Source organism: Podarcis erhardii (genome assembly GCF_964252035.2).
Source record: "Podarcis erhardii genome assembly, chromosome: 1".
Lineage (NCBI taxonomy): Eukaryota > Metazoa > Chordata > Lepidosauria > Squamata > Lacertidae > Podarcis > Podarcis erhardii.
Genome location: NC_138497.1, coordinates 44,793,912 through 44,808,264, shown reverse-complemented (window position 1 = coordinate 44,808,264; position 14,353 = coordinate 44,793,912). Strand labels below are relative to the sequence as shown.

The window sequence follows — 14,353 nt, the reverse complement described above, 5'->3', positions numbered from 1 at the left end:
TAATTTTAACATTGAACATATCCAAGAGCAGGCTTTTAAACCTTGTTGAGAATGTTGCTTTTCCTGAAATCCCTTTGCTCACCTCATCTGAAATGGTGCCCACATGTATCCCTAAGATCTCCGCCAAAGGTTAAATAGAGATTTATCAGAGCAGAGGGGCAGAGACAGTCCTCTGTAACTATGGAGTACTGTTGCGCATGCAATGCCAAACTGAAAGGAAGGAGGCTGCCCTTACACTCCCTGAAACAGAGGCCCATCCCAAAATTGCACCATAAACACAGCTGCCTCTTTTTTGCTGTGAGCCCTGATTTGGCATAGTCAGCATTATGTTCCTGTTCCCAGACATGCAGCAAAGGTTATATGCTGGTGGAAGACAGAGGCATAAGCAGCTGTCCTTTTTCATCAAACACATCTCTACATGATGCAGCATTCATATATGTCAGTGATGATGTCATCCCTGGATGAACTGAGGTTAAAGGGAACTTATATGGATTCCTCTCCCTTCCACAGATGCACAGCTAATAATATCTTAACTGCACCCAGGGCTTTGGCTCATTAGCTCTCAAAATAACTTAAGGCCTGAACCAGTTTCACTTAAAACTTACTCTGAAGGGACAGCCGCCACTAACTGAAAGGCAGCCCAGCCATGCTGTTCAGATTTCAGTCAGAAGCGTCAATGGCTGCTCCGTTTAGCAAAGAAAAATCTATATCCAACAAGCATGGAATTCAGAGGCTGAGAATGAATAAGCTGGTAGAATTTCTGAGGAAGGGGAATAGACTATACCACTTCAGACTTCAGAGGTGTATGCCACATTTCAGAATACATATACTACATTGCAAGTTAAAAGAGGAGGGGAGGAAACAACACCTTTATAGCACTTATAGAACCTAGACTGTTACACTGGCCATTCCCATCCTTCCTGCAGACAAAGTAACCCTAGAAGCATAGCAACCCTGCCCTAATTTATTTAGTTTTCCACTACACTCCAAAGCATTCATAATAATTCCAAAATCCCTCCTGAGTGAAGGTTAAGAAGGCATGCAAAGATCAGAAGTCCAGGACAGAGCGATGAAGCAGCCAAAGTCAGATAATAGGGAATCTCCAATTGCATACCTAGTTTTTCATACTGACACGCCTTTACTTACTAAACCACCCAAACCCAATGCTTCTTTCTCCCACCCACATTCTACTGCCATCCTGCTCTGACCCACCAAGAGGCTGTCAAGCAGCAGCCAGGAAGGCAATGCCCCACCTCAAAAGCCACAACTGATTAATGTACGATTAGGATAATCATTATTTAAATGTTTATTAATATTTGCAGCCTACTGGGGGGAACCCTGTGTTAAGTGGCATAAGAAGCAATACATATTTAATAAATGTCAGACAGATTTCCTTTAATAATACGTAAGTGTCACACTTCCAATTTATCCCAAAGTTTTAAAGTTTGCCCTGTACGGTATATAATGGGGAAACCATCTCTGATGGCAGCAACCAGCCTCTGACTCTTTGTCTATATCCATTTCCCTGTTCTAAAAAAGAACTGGCTCTTCTCCATAACTTTATATGGTAACTTTGCTAATTGGGGCCGGGAGGAGAGATGGACATCACTCTTCCCATTTATGTCCGTGGCCACTGTTGCCTCCTCTGTGTAATATTAGTGTTGGACTTTTTTTTTTTTAATGAATATTTATTAGCATTTTTTAAAAACAAGACAAAAACAAAAATAAACAAAAGGTAACAAAAATACAAAAATCCAAAACTTACAAACATTAAAAACACATAAAATTTCAATTACTTATTTTCATTTAACTTGTTTCTCAGACCTCCTCACACCTCCCCTTCTTGTATTCCAATTTAAGTTATTAGCTCAGCAAGTCCTTATTGCTTATTTCTCAACTTTAACTTAATAATTTATTTTAGCATGTTGTTATTTCACTTTTCCTCTTTTCTTCCATATTCTCAATTTATTTTTACAAACCTTATTTTAATTTAATTTCATTTCATTTCATTTCATTTCATTTAAACCATTTTAGAAACCAATTTTAGGTTATCCAAACTTAAACATCAATATTTATACATCATCACTCATTCTAAAACATTTTTCCTAAAGTCGACCAAAATTTCCCTTCCACAGCTTTCCCCATTTTCATACAAATAGCGAAACAAAAATAAAAACAGAACAAATTATAATTATATACCCTTTGGATTCCCAAACTCCACCCACCCCCTTCCCGGTTTCAGTCCCCAACAAGTGTCCATCAGTCCCAATATACTGTTTAGCCTGGAGATCTCACATCCGAGGCTCTTAATTCTCTCTCAGTTCCTCTCTGCCGGTCTTTTTGATAGTCCTTAATGTTGAACCCCAAATCTCAGAGAGGCTCCGGCCCAACAGGATCCATGTTTCTTCCAGCCAGTCCTCCATGTTTAAAAGTAAGGCCTATGGGGTACTCCAAATCTTGTTTCATACTCCTTTCAAATCCAAATGTCCCCAAAGCTCCAACTTCCTTGACCAAATTTCTAATCCTTCGGTCTTCAGATCTCCACATAAGAAGATCTCTCAATTTTCCACTCTCCAATTCAGGCCAGACTTTCCACATCAGGTTTTTGATTTGCTTTGTTACCATCATGTCAGGCCTCAAGTTACAGCTCTCCTTTAACATCTGCAAAATTACAGCTCCTCCTTCCTTTTCTTCAGGGGCAACATATGTCTCCTTCTCCATAATCTCAAAGCTCTCAAGTTTCTCTATTGGTCCAATTGAATAGGCTTCCTGTTTCAAATCCTTATCAGTTTCAACAAGGTTGTTTACTGTTAAGTCCAGAGTTGTAACATTTGTAGCCAAAACATCGATTTGGCCTTGTAACTTTCCCAGGAGAACGAAAGCTCTGTCCAATTCAACCTGGATTTTCCCTCCTCCAGCCATTCTTGTAGTGTCCCTAAACCCCCTCTAGAGGGATTTTAGTTCCTTACTATTCCTTTCAGCTCAAGTCCAAAAATCAAGTTAGTTTGTATCAGCCCTTCCTTATTTTCAACAAATTGTAACAAATATAACCAGCAGAAGCAACAAACCAGGTTCTCTTTTTCCGTCTTGACAGCTAACTTGACAGCTGTCAAACTCTTCAGAGCTTCATCAACTGGCTCTCTCGCGGGACGCTCCCGGATCCGGGGGGGGGGGTGAAACTTCAGCTCCCAAAATTAGTTTTTTATCCTCCAGTAAAATTTCTTATAATGTCAAACCGTGAAGTTAAAATCTTTTTACAAAAAAGGAAGAAGACATTCTCTCGACCTTAGTTAGCAGGTCCTTTGCTTTAGATTATTTACAAAGAGGGGGGGCAGACTTCCTTTTTAAACCTTCCCCGCTGGTTCCTAATTCATCAAAAATTTTCTTTAAAGTTCCAATTTCCGTACTACTCACGGGTTGTTGCTTTTAAGTCCAATTGTTCAAAGGAAAAAGTCAGCGCTCTCCGACAATGGCTTGCGGCTTCACTCCACAGAAGAAGCAGTCTACTCTCAGCACCGCACCGCGCCGCACCCCGTCCCCGTTCCGGAGCCTTTAAAAAGGCTCCTTCGCAGATTGGGGGGGCGCAAATGGTGCCCGCCGAGTCACCAAGCTCACAGGCATCCGCGCCTGTGATTTTTTAAGGGTCCCCGCGTCGCCGCGGCAAGACCCGATCCTGCAGAGCCGATTCTCTCCGGAGCTCGGAGGGAATCCGCCATTAGTCGATGGCGCTAACCCGGAAGTCTCCTTAATTGCCAGTGTTGGACATATTTTCTACTTGAGTGCCTGCTTACAAGCTCCTGTGGTCACTCTCTATAATGCTTTTATCCCATTTGATCAGGCTCTGAAACAGGGTCTCCCTAAGTTCACAGGTCTGCTTGAAGACTTATTTAATTCATCAGAGCTTAATTGGAGCCATGGATTGGTTCTGAAAACTATGTTCAGTGCCAGGACTCAGCCCCAGAACATAACAGTGAAATAATAATGAGAGGAAGCGTTCCTTGTAGAATGCCCTCCACTCTCAGATGAACAAATGGCCAATCCACAGGGCTAGAGCCTAGGGGGTGCACCTTTCCAATAAGATTCTAAGCAGCTGGGCTGAAATGGTTGGGAGTGGGACTCCTGATCAAGACCACACACCAGCAAAAAAGCCCGCCAGTAACTAAAGCCTCCTGTTCATCTCCATGACTCTTGGACATGGCCACGTCAGAGGTCATCATTGCTAGTGATCACATGTCACACTTCCTATTGGTCAGTCAATAAGGGCTACAGAGACTGCAAGGAGCAGATAGAACAGGGCAAGCCAGGATGTAGCACTACCTACAAAGTATTCCCGACCTGATGCCTGAGGGGGAAGTGGGCATCCAAGAAGCTAAACTCTGAACCTATAGGAAACCATTTACTCTCAACCTCAAGAGCAATGGAGCAACTTCAGGGAGGGACAGAGGTGCTCAAGCCAGAGAGGGAAAGCCAAATTCTGAGTCCAGTGTGGGTGTATTTTTAGGCTGGGGTGTAAGTGAAGCTTTTTGCTTCAAAGCTTTTCCTTCATGTTTCTTCTTACCCGCCTAAAGGCATCTGCAGATGCTGTGATTCTTGCCTGGCACTGTAACTGCATGAGGCAACCATTGTTGCCACACTGAGAGTTTCTATCATGGGAGGTTTACCCATCACGCAAACTGATAAATCCAGTTGCTGAGAAGCTGATTCATTTCCCAGAAAGACTGTTGAGATAGGACTTTGTACTAGTGTCATAGGTGCTGATGATCCAATGCCATTTTCAGCACCCTGTTATTGCACATTATTATTTTTCCTCCCTCCCATTTTTGCAACACCCCACACCAAGATTAGCCCCATCCTGTGCATGAATAGGTTCTGGATGCAGCATCAGTATCCACTGTTTATACAGGTGACCTATTTCCTCCTCAACCTCTGGAAAAACCCCTGCATTCCTTCTGACCTTGGAGTCCCTATATTATCCCCACTGCCCATCTGAGCTACTCCTAGTCCCTTGGAAGCACAGTTCAACAAACACGGGCCCTCCTTTTGAACATGGAGCTGGAGAGGGGCTGGAGACGGCTCCAAACACTTCTTTGCATATCAGAAGAGTTTCAGAGGGCCTCAGAATGACAGTGCCACTCTCTCACTCTCTTCCCCCAGCTCCAAAATCAAGAGGACCACTTCCTGCTGCACTTCCAAGGCACCCCCATGTACAGTGGACCCTCTAGTTATGTACCACTCTGGATACGTAACTTCCGGGTTATGAACGTGGCATTTTTGCCATGCGCACATGCACAGAAGCACTCTGCCTACAGACTCTTTGGGTTGCGGACGGACCCCCAGAACGAATTTAATTCATATCCGGAGGGTCCACTGTACAATGTCCCCAGCCTCACCATACTTCCAAGCTTGAGAGATAAGCAAGATATTATTACACTGAATTTCAAGGGTGCAAAACATGATGAGGTACAACACTTCCATTGAGAGGATGGACAGAGCCCTTCCACCACAAATTTCTGCTTCGTTACCAACAGGCAACCCTGTTTAGGGAAGTTTTTAATGTTTGATGTTTTATCGTGTTTTTAATATTCTGTTTGGCGCCACCCAGAGTGGCTGGTGAAACGCAGCCAGATGGGCAGAGTATAAATAATAATAATTATTAATAATAATAATAATTAGTGTGGCACCATCTGCATATGCATCTATTGTGCCACGCATTAGTGGCAGTAAATCATACCTTTGCTTGCACAAGTCACACCCATCCACTTACAAACTATCTATACTTGTCAGTGCTGCTAAGCAAGAGAAAAACCACCTGGCACAGTATATGCTAGTAAAACCTGTCCTCTTGCATCCCTGTGGGCCTCTGCCATTCAGATATTATTTATGACCCTGTATTGCCTCACCAAGCCAAGTTAGCTAGTCATTTCTTAATGTGGGGTATGGTGCCCTTAAAGGAACTCCAGCAAAATTACATTTGAAGCACTAACTTTGCTTAACTCATGCACCTTCACACCTGAAGCATGCATTAATAGGTTCTGGAAGCAGTATCGATTTCCTCAGTTCCTTTTGACAGTCCAGGGTTGCATACACAATGATTACACCCAGCACTGATGACAGTAAATTACACATATACCTTTTATTTATTTAGTACGTTTATATCCTGTTCTTTCTCCCAAAGAATCCCAGGGCAATGAGCAATGATAAAATAATAAAAAACATTTTCAAAACATTTCTAATACGTATTTTATATTCATTCATTCACACCCAGACCCATATCTTCCCATTTCCTGATGGCCTGACTTAGAAATAATAATAATAAATTTTATTTATACTCCGCCCTCCCCAGCCACGACCAGGCTCAGGGCAGCTAACATCCAACAATAAAAACAAGTTGATTAAAATACAATTTAAAAAACAACATTAAAATACAACATTAAAACATTAAGATGCAGCCTCTCCACAGGAGGAAAAAGGAAAAAGAAAGAGGGGGAGGGAATCAAACTGATTCTAAGCCAAAGGCCAGGCGGAATAACTCTGTCTTACAGGCCCTGCGGAAAGAAATCAGATCCCGCAGGGCCCTGGTCTCATGAGGCAGAGCGTTCCACCAGTGTTGAAAAGGCCCTGGCTCTGGTTGAGGCTAATCTAACTTCCTTAGGGCCCGGGACCTCTAGGATGTTGCTATTTATGGACCTTAATGTCTCCGTGGTAGCTATTTCCTCTAAATTCATTCCAAATTGTACACAGTCCTTTCTTTCTCAACTCTGTCTCTGCCAACTCAGAATATTTCTTAATCTCTTGGTCTGTGATTTCATTCCACTCCTCCATCACCATAACTCCACCATTTGGCTTCATTCCTCCAGGTACCTGTATGGAGGTCCTCTCCATTTCATCATCTACTGTCTCCAACTTTACCATTCCACTCTCCTGTTCTGGCAATCCTTCATCAATGCTGTCTTCCAAAGGCTCTATGTCTAGTTCATTTTTATTCACCATTTTATACATCTCAGCTCTCAGCTCTTTCAGTTGCTCATCCAGTAGTTACTGCATGATGCCAACAGTCAGTGGGGGTGTTCAACAGTATTTTTGCCATACTGAGTGCCTGAACCCAGACTGAAATGGGTCAAGGTAATCTGTTTCATCCAAGAGTATTTGCAGTTGTGCCACAACCCTCTCAATCACCTTCCCTAAAGAGGTCCAGGTCCATGATGGAGTTTTTCAGGAGTAATTGGACCACTACCTCTTTCAGGGTGGTTGATCATCCCCAGATCCACTCAGTCATACCCCGCAGAGTAAGCCAAGAGGAACAAGGGTCCAAGAGGCGTATGGCTGACCCATTATTGCAAGAACTTTAAATCTCTAACTGCATTATAAAATAACAGCAACAATAACATCTCATCAAGTGTCTTAGGGTTTAACAAGATAATTACCCAGCTGTCCTTCAATGGTTAAAATGAGGTTCTAAGCAGCTGCACGTCAAAGGAAATCAGGTCAGCAAAGCAGTGCCATGGGAGGAAGTGTTTAGCCATTTTCCCAGTCTAATCCCTCCTCAAAACTGCTATTTGCCTGGTGGAGAAAGATATGCAGGTACCATGGTACAATCTAAACTGGATGCTCTTTCATTTCTGAGCTATTTCTGCCCCAGAATTCCTCTGGAAAATAACTGCCTGCAAGACGGAGTTGTTCCGCCAGGCCTTTGGTCAGGGCTCACCCTGACTCCCCTTTTCTTTTTATATTAAAACTTATATGAAAGAGGCCTCCCAGCATTCTCACAGGCCCATATAAGATCAGCATAAATAGTTGGGCCGATGAGCACTTACTGTTCCTAACCCTGCAGAAAGCCATCTAATTATACTTTAATTTGGACCTGTTTTAGGAGGTAATTTAATTATTGTTTGATTTTATACTAATGTTATATGTCTGATGTTAGCCGCCCTGAGCCCGACTTCGGCCAGGGAGGGCTGAATATAAATAAAAGATGATGGTGTTGATGATGATGATGATGATGATGATGATGGGTGGTTTCACTCCAGTCTCTCCTGGTGATCAATCTGCCTTTACTATCAGGATGGAAGGATGGATAAATGACAGGTAGAAGGGGTGATAGGCAGATCACAAGAGGGTGGATATGTAACAAAAACATTACAGGTGCAGAGTCTTCATCTAACATTGCAAGCTGTTATTGCTACAAACGTGAAAGCTCTCCAGTACCAAATATTTTTAAATAATTATGATTTAATTCCTTAATTTATACTGCCATCTTGTGTTCACCAAATGAAAGCCCAGTTGCAAGACTTGCAGTTCCATGTATGGCTTCATCCACACTTACCTTTTGCCCTGCGCTTTCCAGGCACAGGTCTACACTTTAAAGCACTGCGTCCAAGCACTTTTTATTTGCCCCAGCAAAATCCCACTATTTAACACTGTATTGGAACAAATGATAATTCGGATTTTCCATGGATTGCTGTTTGCGCCTGTTCATAGGTAAAGAGCAATTTTACAGGGCACTTTAAAGCACGTTCCTAGAAACACGGCACAAAAGGAAGTCTGGATGAACCCTGAGCCAGGGGTGGAGAACCTGCGGCCCTCCAAACATCATTGGACTCCAAATCCCACCAGCCACAACCAGCAAAGGCAATAGTCAGAGGTGATGGGAGTTGTAGTACATCAAAGCCTCAATGGTCTAAAGTTTTCCATGCTTGATGTAAGTACAGTGGTACCTCGGGTTAAGTACTTAATTCATTCCGGAGGTCTGCTCTTAACCTGAAACTGTTCTTAACCTGAAGCACCACTTTAGCTAATGGGGCCTCCTGCTGCCGCCGCACCGCCGGAGCACAATTTCTGTTCTCATCCTGAAGCAAAGTTCTTAACCCAAGGTACTATTTCTGGGTTAGCGGAGTCTGTAACCTGAAGCGTCTGTAACCTGAAGCGTATGTAACCCGAGGTACCACTGTAACTGGAATACAATATGTTAAGCAAAAACAGTGCAATGACACAGAAAATGTTGTCATTGCAGGAAATTACATTGGCTGGTCAAGCTGACAATCCCTCTTTCTGTGCTGGAGGAACCGACTTCCCCATGCCCTTCACTTAAGGAGAAGCAGACACTTCATCCAAAGACAAGCACATATGTGTGGGTGCCCCATGTCCCGAAGTTCAGAATAAGAATAATGATGCAATTTTAATTTTGTTGCTGTTGATATTTTAATTTCTTGCCCACCCTTCACCCTGAGATCGCCAGGGTAGATTACAACAATTTGTAATACAATATTAAAAGCAGTTTAAAACTGCTTACAATCACAGTATTAGGGCGGGCCTAATAATATACATCTCAAAGTGTGAAATGCCATGGTAAAGCAATGAAGGTTCACCATTCACTGAAAATGGGGACTGAATTGAAAAATCCCACCTGATTTGATTCATGTTGATTGTAGTTGTTTTTGTTTCCTGCTGGCTTTTCTCCTTTCCACTGCTGTCTGCAGAGCTTGCAAAATCAGTTCCCTGTTATTTTGAATGTTATAGTCACTCAGGTTTATAAGTTTGTTGAATTCCTCCTCGGTGTAAGTCAAATTTGTCATTCTGTATGGTGAGTTTAAACTAGTAAAATCCACCTCTCCCTTAGCCGTGTCTGCAGAAGTTCGCCTAATTCCTGCACAAAGGTTGCCAAAAATGGATAGTATGGGGGCGGGGGGGAGAGGAAGAGATTGGGTTAACACTGTGTCTGTAAAATAGTATACCTCTGTGACGAGGATGCCCAAATTCTGTATTGTTGAGAGTCACTCTATTCTCCAGATAGCTGTCTATAATAGAACACAACCTGGAGGCTATTACATATAATATATTCAGCACAATCTAGCAATAAAAACTTTGCAGTCACAGAGCACAAGTTGGCCATATTTTGGACATTCCAAATGCATGACCAAACATGGACTCTCTCTTATGGATGCACACAAAAACCTGTTTTTCTATCTTGATTGATATTTCATCAGAGGGGTGGGGTGAAGGATAAAATAGTTTAATGGGCTATATGTGCTTTTGGGTTGTCAGTGACATTATTTATAACAACAGCAGTGCAATCTATGCATGTTTACTTGGAATTAAGTCTCCCTATAATCCTGTACATACTCACCCAGGCTGTAACATTCTACACACCTACCACAGAGTAAGCCCTATTGAACTCAGTGGGACTTACTTCTGAGTAGACATGCATAGGATTGTGATGCAAAGCTTGCTGCACGTCTTACAGGACTAATTGTTACATGTTTGCACATTGTGGCACATAGCCTAATGTATTCTCTTTTTTACATGTGAGAGCCCGGCTTGTTATTTTATTGACTGTCTGATCACACAGTTCAAAACTGACAGACCTGTTTCTTATATATGCTACCTGAAGGTAGATTTGAAAAGGACCATGTGCCAAGCAAAAAAAGGGACTGTAGAACGTTCCCACTTGTAGAGCTATCGTTTAAGTCTGACTTATGTGAAAAGGCACCAGCTGCAATTTAACAGAATGTTTTTAGCATGCTGAACCCCATGGATTTCTGTAGCCTTAAGTATACTCCAATTCTCTGTTTGGGCTATCAAATTCTTCCATTTAAAGACCAGTATATTTGTCCTTCTCTTTTCCCTGTTTGTAATATAACAATGGAGACAAGCTGCTAACACTCTGACTTGAAAACAGTTATTGTGGCAAGAATCCTCAATGAAAAGCTGGGGGAACATCAGAGAAGGAAAGCATTGCTTGAAGCTCTTGTGTGGTATTGACAGGTATTTATTATTACTTACGATCTTCTCTGCGGGACTTGACATCTTTCCGCAGGGCCTGCAAGACAGAGCTGTTCTACCAAGCCTTTGGCCAGGGCACAGCCTGACTCCCTCCTTTGGCAATCTTCACAGAACTCTAGCCCAATGGTTGCCATCAATTTGATTTGAATTAATTTTATAATGAAATGATTTTAGAATGTTGTATTATTTTATTGTTGTTAGCCGCCCTGAGCCCGGCTTCGGCTGGGGAGGGCGGGATATAAATAAAATAATATTGTTGTTGTTGTTGTTGTTGTTGTTGTTGTTGTTGTTGTTGTTGTGGAAGGCGGTGATGAATGTCCTGTCCTTTGGAAATACTATTCCTACACCACATACCAAGAGGGGCTGGATAGCTCATTTGGTTGGAGCATGGTGCTAACAATGACAAGGTTGCAGGTTTGATCCCCATACGAGACAGCTGCATATTAATCCCTGCATTGTGGGGGGTTGGACTAGATGATCCTCAGGGTCCCTTCCAACTCTACAATTTTATGGTTAGGCAGTGGCTTCTTTGCTACTTGGTCCCCAGTCTCATAGAACGTGACTGAAAAGTTCAATACTAACCCGGTTTTTTATACTCCCTAAAAGAGTTGTTCACTAGTGGGAAGTGAAGTATGATTGGAGCTTCTGGGTTCTCTTTGTCCTCAAAAATGTAGCATTCCTTTGGATTCTCCCTGTCTTCTTCAGTCAGTGCAATTTCAGGAAAAGGAATATCCTGGTCCAAACAGTATTTGCCCATCTGTTCTATAGACTGCAGAACAAAGAGGAAAACTAGAGTTTAAATAGCAAAACTAAGGCCATCCACCCCACCCCCCAACAGTCCTCATCTACTATTGTCAAACCTAACTAAAGCTATAGAGGAGAAAGAGACTGCTTTGCTGTTCAGGTAAGTTTAGTCATTTAGAGAGAACAAAATGCAGGAAGGAAAATAGACAATTTCCCCCCTTCTCAGTCAGGTACATCTAGGAATCCATGGTGCTGACATGAACTCCCTATGAATGGATGCACTTTATATAGGTGCTTAGATGTTGTAGGTCATTGGCAGAGGATCTGCTTTGCATGCATAAAGTCCCAGATTCCATCCTTGACATCCCTGGGTAGGGCTGGGGGAGATCCCAGTCTGAAAGTCAGTGAAGACAATATTGAGCTAGATCAGGGGTCAACAAACTTTTTCAGCAGGGGGCCAGTCCACTGTCCCTCAGACCTTGTGGGGGGCCAGACTATATTTTGGGGGGAAAAGAATGAATTCCTATGCCCCACAAATAACCCAGAGATACATTTTAAATAAAAGCACACATTCTACTCATGTAAAAACATGCTGATTCCCGGTCCGTCCACAGGCCGGATTTATAAGGCGATTGGGACGGATCCAGCCCCCGGGTCTTAGTTTGCCTACCCATGAGCTAGATGAACCAATGGCCTGGCTCAGTATAAGGCAGCTTCCTATGTTTAAACGCAGAAACTGGTTTCATGCAACTCGCATCACCATATAAAGCATGAAACTCACTTTATAATTGGATCACAGGAAGACTTCCACGTTTAACTTGGGCTCTACTCTACAGCATGCTTAGCTTAATATTTAATCTAACCCTCTTAGGCTAGCATACAGGAATAAGGATTTCTTTATAAACAATTTGTATGCCCCAAAACATTGCAATAAATGGCAAAGTTATTCTCTAGTCCAAAGATAAAATAAGAATAATCTTACATTAAACCTGGTCTCCAACAGGTTGTAGTCAAGTGATAAGATAACATCCACATTCCTTTCCTTTCTTATCAATGGAGGGCAACTGGTATTGATGAAATATCCAGCATCAACCAAGAATAGCTCTTTTTCCTGAGGTGTAAGAGAGTTGGGGCACTGGTCCAATTTACTGTCTGCAAGGCAAGTATTTCTTGCTATTGTGATCATACAGGACATGCTTATCTAATATACACCAATGAATACTGAAAAAACAAAACTTATGATCGTTTTTGATGGGCTGCTTTATGTCTTGTTAGTCTTAGCATTAATCAGAAAACAAGCACCTTCAGCGGTCTATCCAAACCAAACTACTGCGTACTGTGTCAAGGCTTTATTTGACTGATTAATCACTAGTACTAATGCTGAGAAAACCAGTATTTCATCTAGCATGACCGTATTTGTACATAATTTGGTTGTAAGTTACTTTGGGTTCCCTTGGGCAAGATAAAGAGACTAAGAAATTTAATAAGTATAATACATACATACATACATACATACGTTTCCTACAAGGGTATTGTAGCAAGGTGGTGACTTGCATGACAAAATTTGGTGAACATTTATAGTGCAGGAAGGGTTTGGCTGGGTTCCTCCCAATTTCATGTGCTGATTTATTTACCTTGCCACATAGAGAATGTTTTATGTTGGTAATAGTCCTTGTGTAGCTGGAGACCTCTCAGAAAGTTAGGTTTCTTTTCTCCTATTGGCCGACTGGTCAGAATTCCATTGAAGATGCTGGATCTGTTCATTGGTGGAATGAAACAAGCTGTGTGACATAGAGAGAGCTGATTTATAGAAGCCCTGTTGCCTTTATCTGGAAGAACAGCAAAAAGCACATACAGTGGTACCTTGGGTGTCAGGGAACTGCCATCGGAGCTCCAAGTGGTGGAGGGGCTCCAGGATGCTAGGAGACCCTCGGATGCTGAGGAGGGAACCAGCAGGGGGAGAGGGAGAGTTTCAGCGGAAACAGAGTCGGAGGAACGGCTCCGAGACACTTCCAGTGAGAACAGCGGGGAGAGCTCAGGACCTCCCCTTGGGACGCCCACTTTGCGCAGGAAGCTGTCACGTAGAGAATCAAGGCGTAGAGTTTCTATCAAAGAACTCTTATGTTGGAAGAAATTCCGGAAACGCCCACTGACGGATTCTGCCAGCGATTAAGGCAGCCATGCACCGATGGCTGCGCGGAGAGGGACAGTTTTGAAACTGATTACAAGACTCTGAGAGTGTAAGCGCTCACACACAAGTAGCCCCATATTTCATCACAGCAATCCGTCAGACCCTGACGCTACTTGTGCGAAGGAAGGCATCATGAGCAATCCAACAGGAGCCGGAGGAGCGGGAGGAGCTGGAGGAGGACCAACTCTGCAGGAGAGAAACAGAGATTTGGAACGCCAGCTGGCTCTGCTAACGGCGCGGCTTGATGAAAGGAGAGCTCAGGATGCACAGGGGAAACCCACCCCCATTGCAAGGAAGGTACCGGGGTTGGTGCAGAAATTTGGGGGGGACCCAAGGAATTACCAAGCCTTTAAGACAGAGATGCAGTATGCCCTGAACCTGCAGTATGATGACTTTGCCGATGAGGAGGCGAGAGTGGCTTTTGTGATTGGACACCTCGAGGGAGGGGCTAGAGACTGGGTTCGACCCCTGATGGCATCAAATAATGACGCCTTGAAAGACTTGAGGAAATTCTTTGTCGCGATGGACTTGATGTTTTCCAGCCAGATTGAACAGGGCGTGGTACGCAGGCAGTTGATGGCGTGCAAACAGGGAAATCAATCAGTCCGAGAGTATTGGGCGCAATTTACCATGCTCATA

At 43.0% G+C, this 14,353-nt stretch overlaps 1 protein-coding gene across 4 annotated transcripts in view; it reads right to left on the bottom strand.

Moving 5' to 3' along the window:
• Positions 1–14,353, bottom strand: part of LOC309340994 (cytosolic phospholipase A2 delta-like) — a 272,520-nt gene that overhangs the window by 235,802 nt on the left and 22,365 nt on the right. For 3 of the 4 annotated variants that reach the window (XM_081860361.1, XM_081860360.1, XM_081860362.1), the window contains 4 exons: positions 13,158–13,304; positions 12,506–12,675; positions 11,362–11,548; positions 8,021–9,643 (listed from right to left, as the gene is read on the bottom strand). In XM_081860361.1, coding sequence (XP_081716487.1) covers positions 9,414–9,643; positions 11,362–11,548; positions 12,506–12,675; positions 13,158–13,304 — 734 coding nt within the window. In that variant the 3' untranslated portion in view covers positions 8,021–9,413. Of the gene's footprint in view, positions 1–8,020; positions 9,644–11,361; positions 11,549–12,505; positions 12,676–13,157; positions 13,305–14,353 lie in introns of those variants that run through there. The other variant, XR_014156146.1, reaches the window with a different exon arrangement.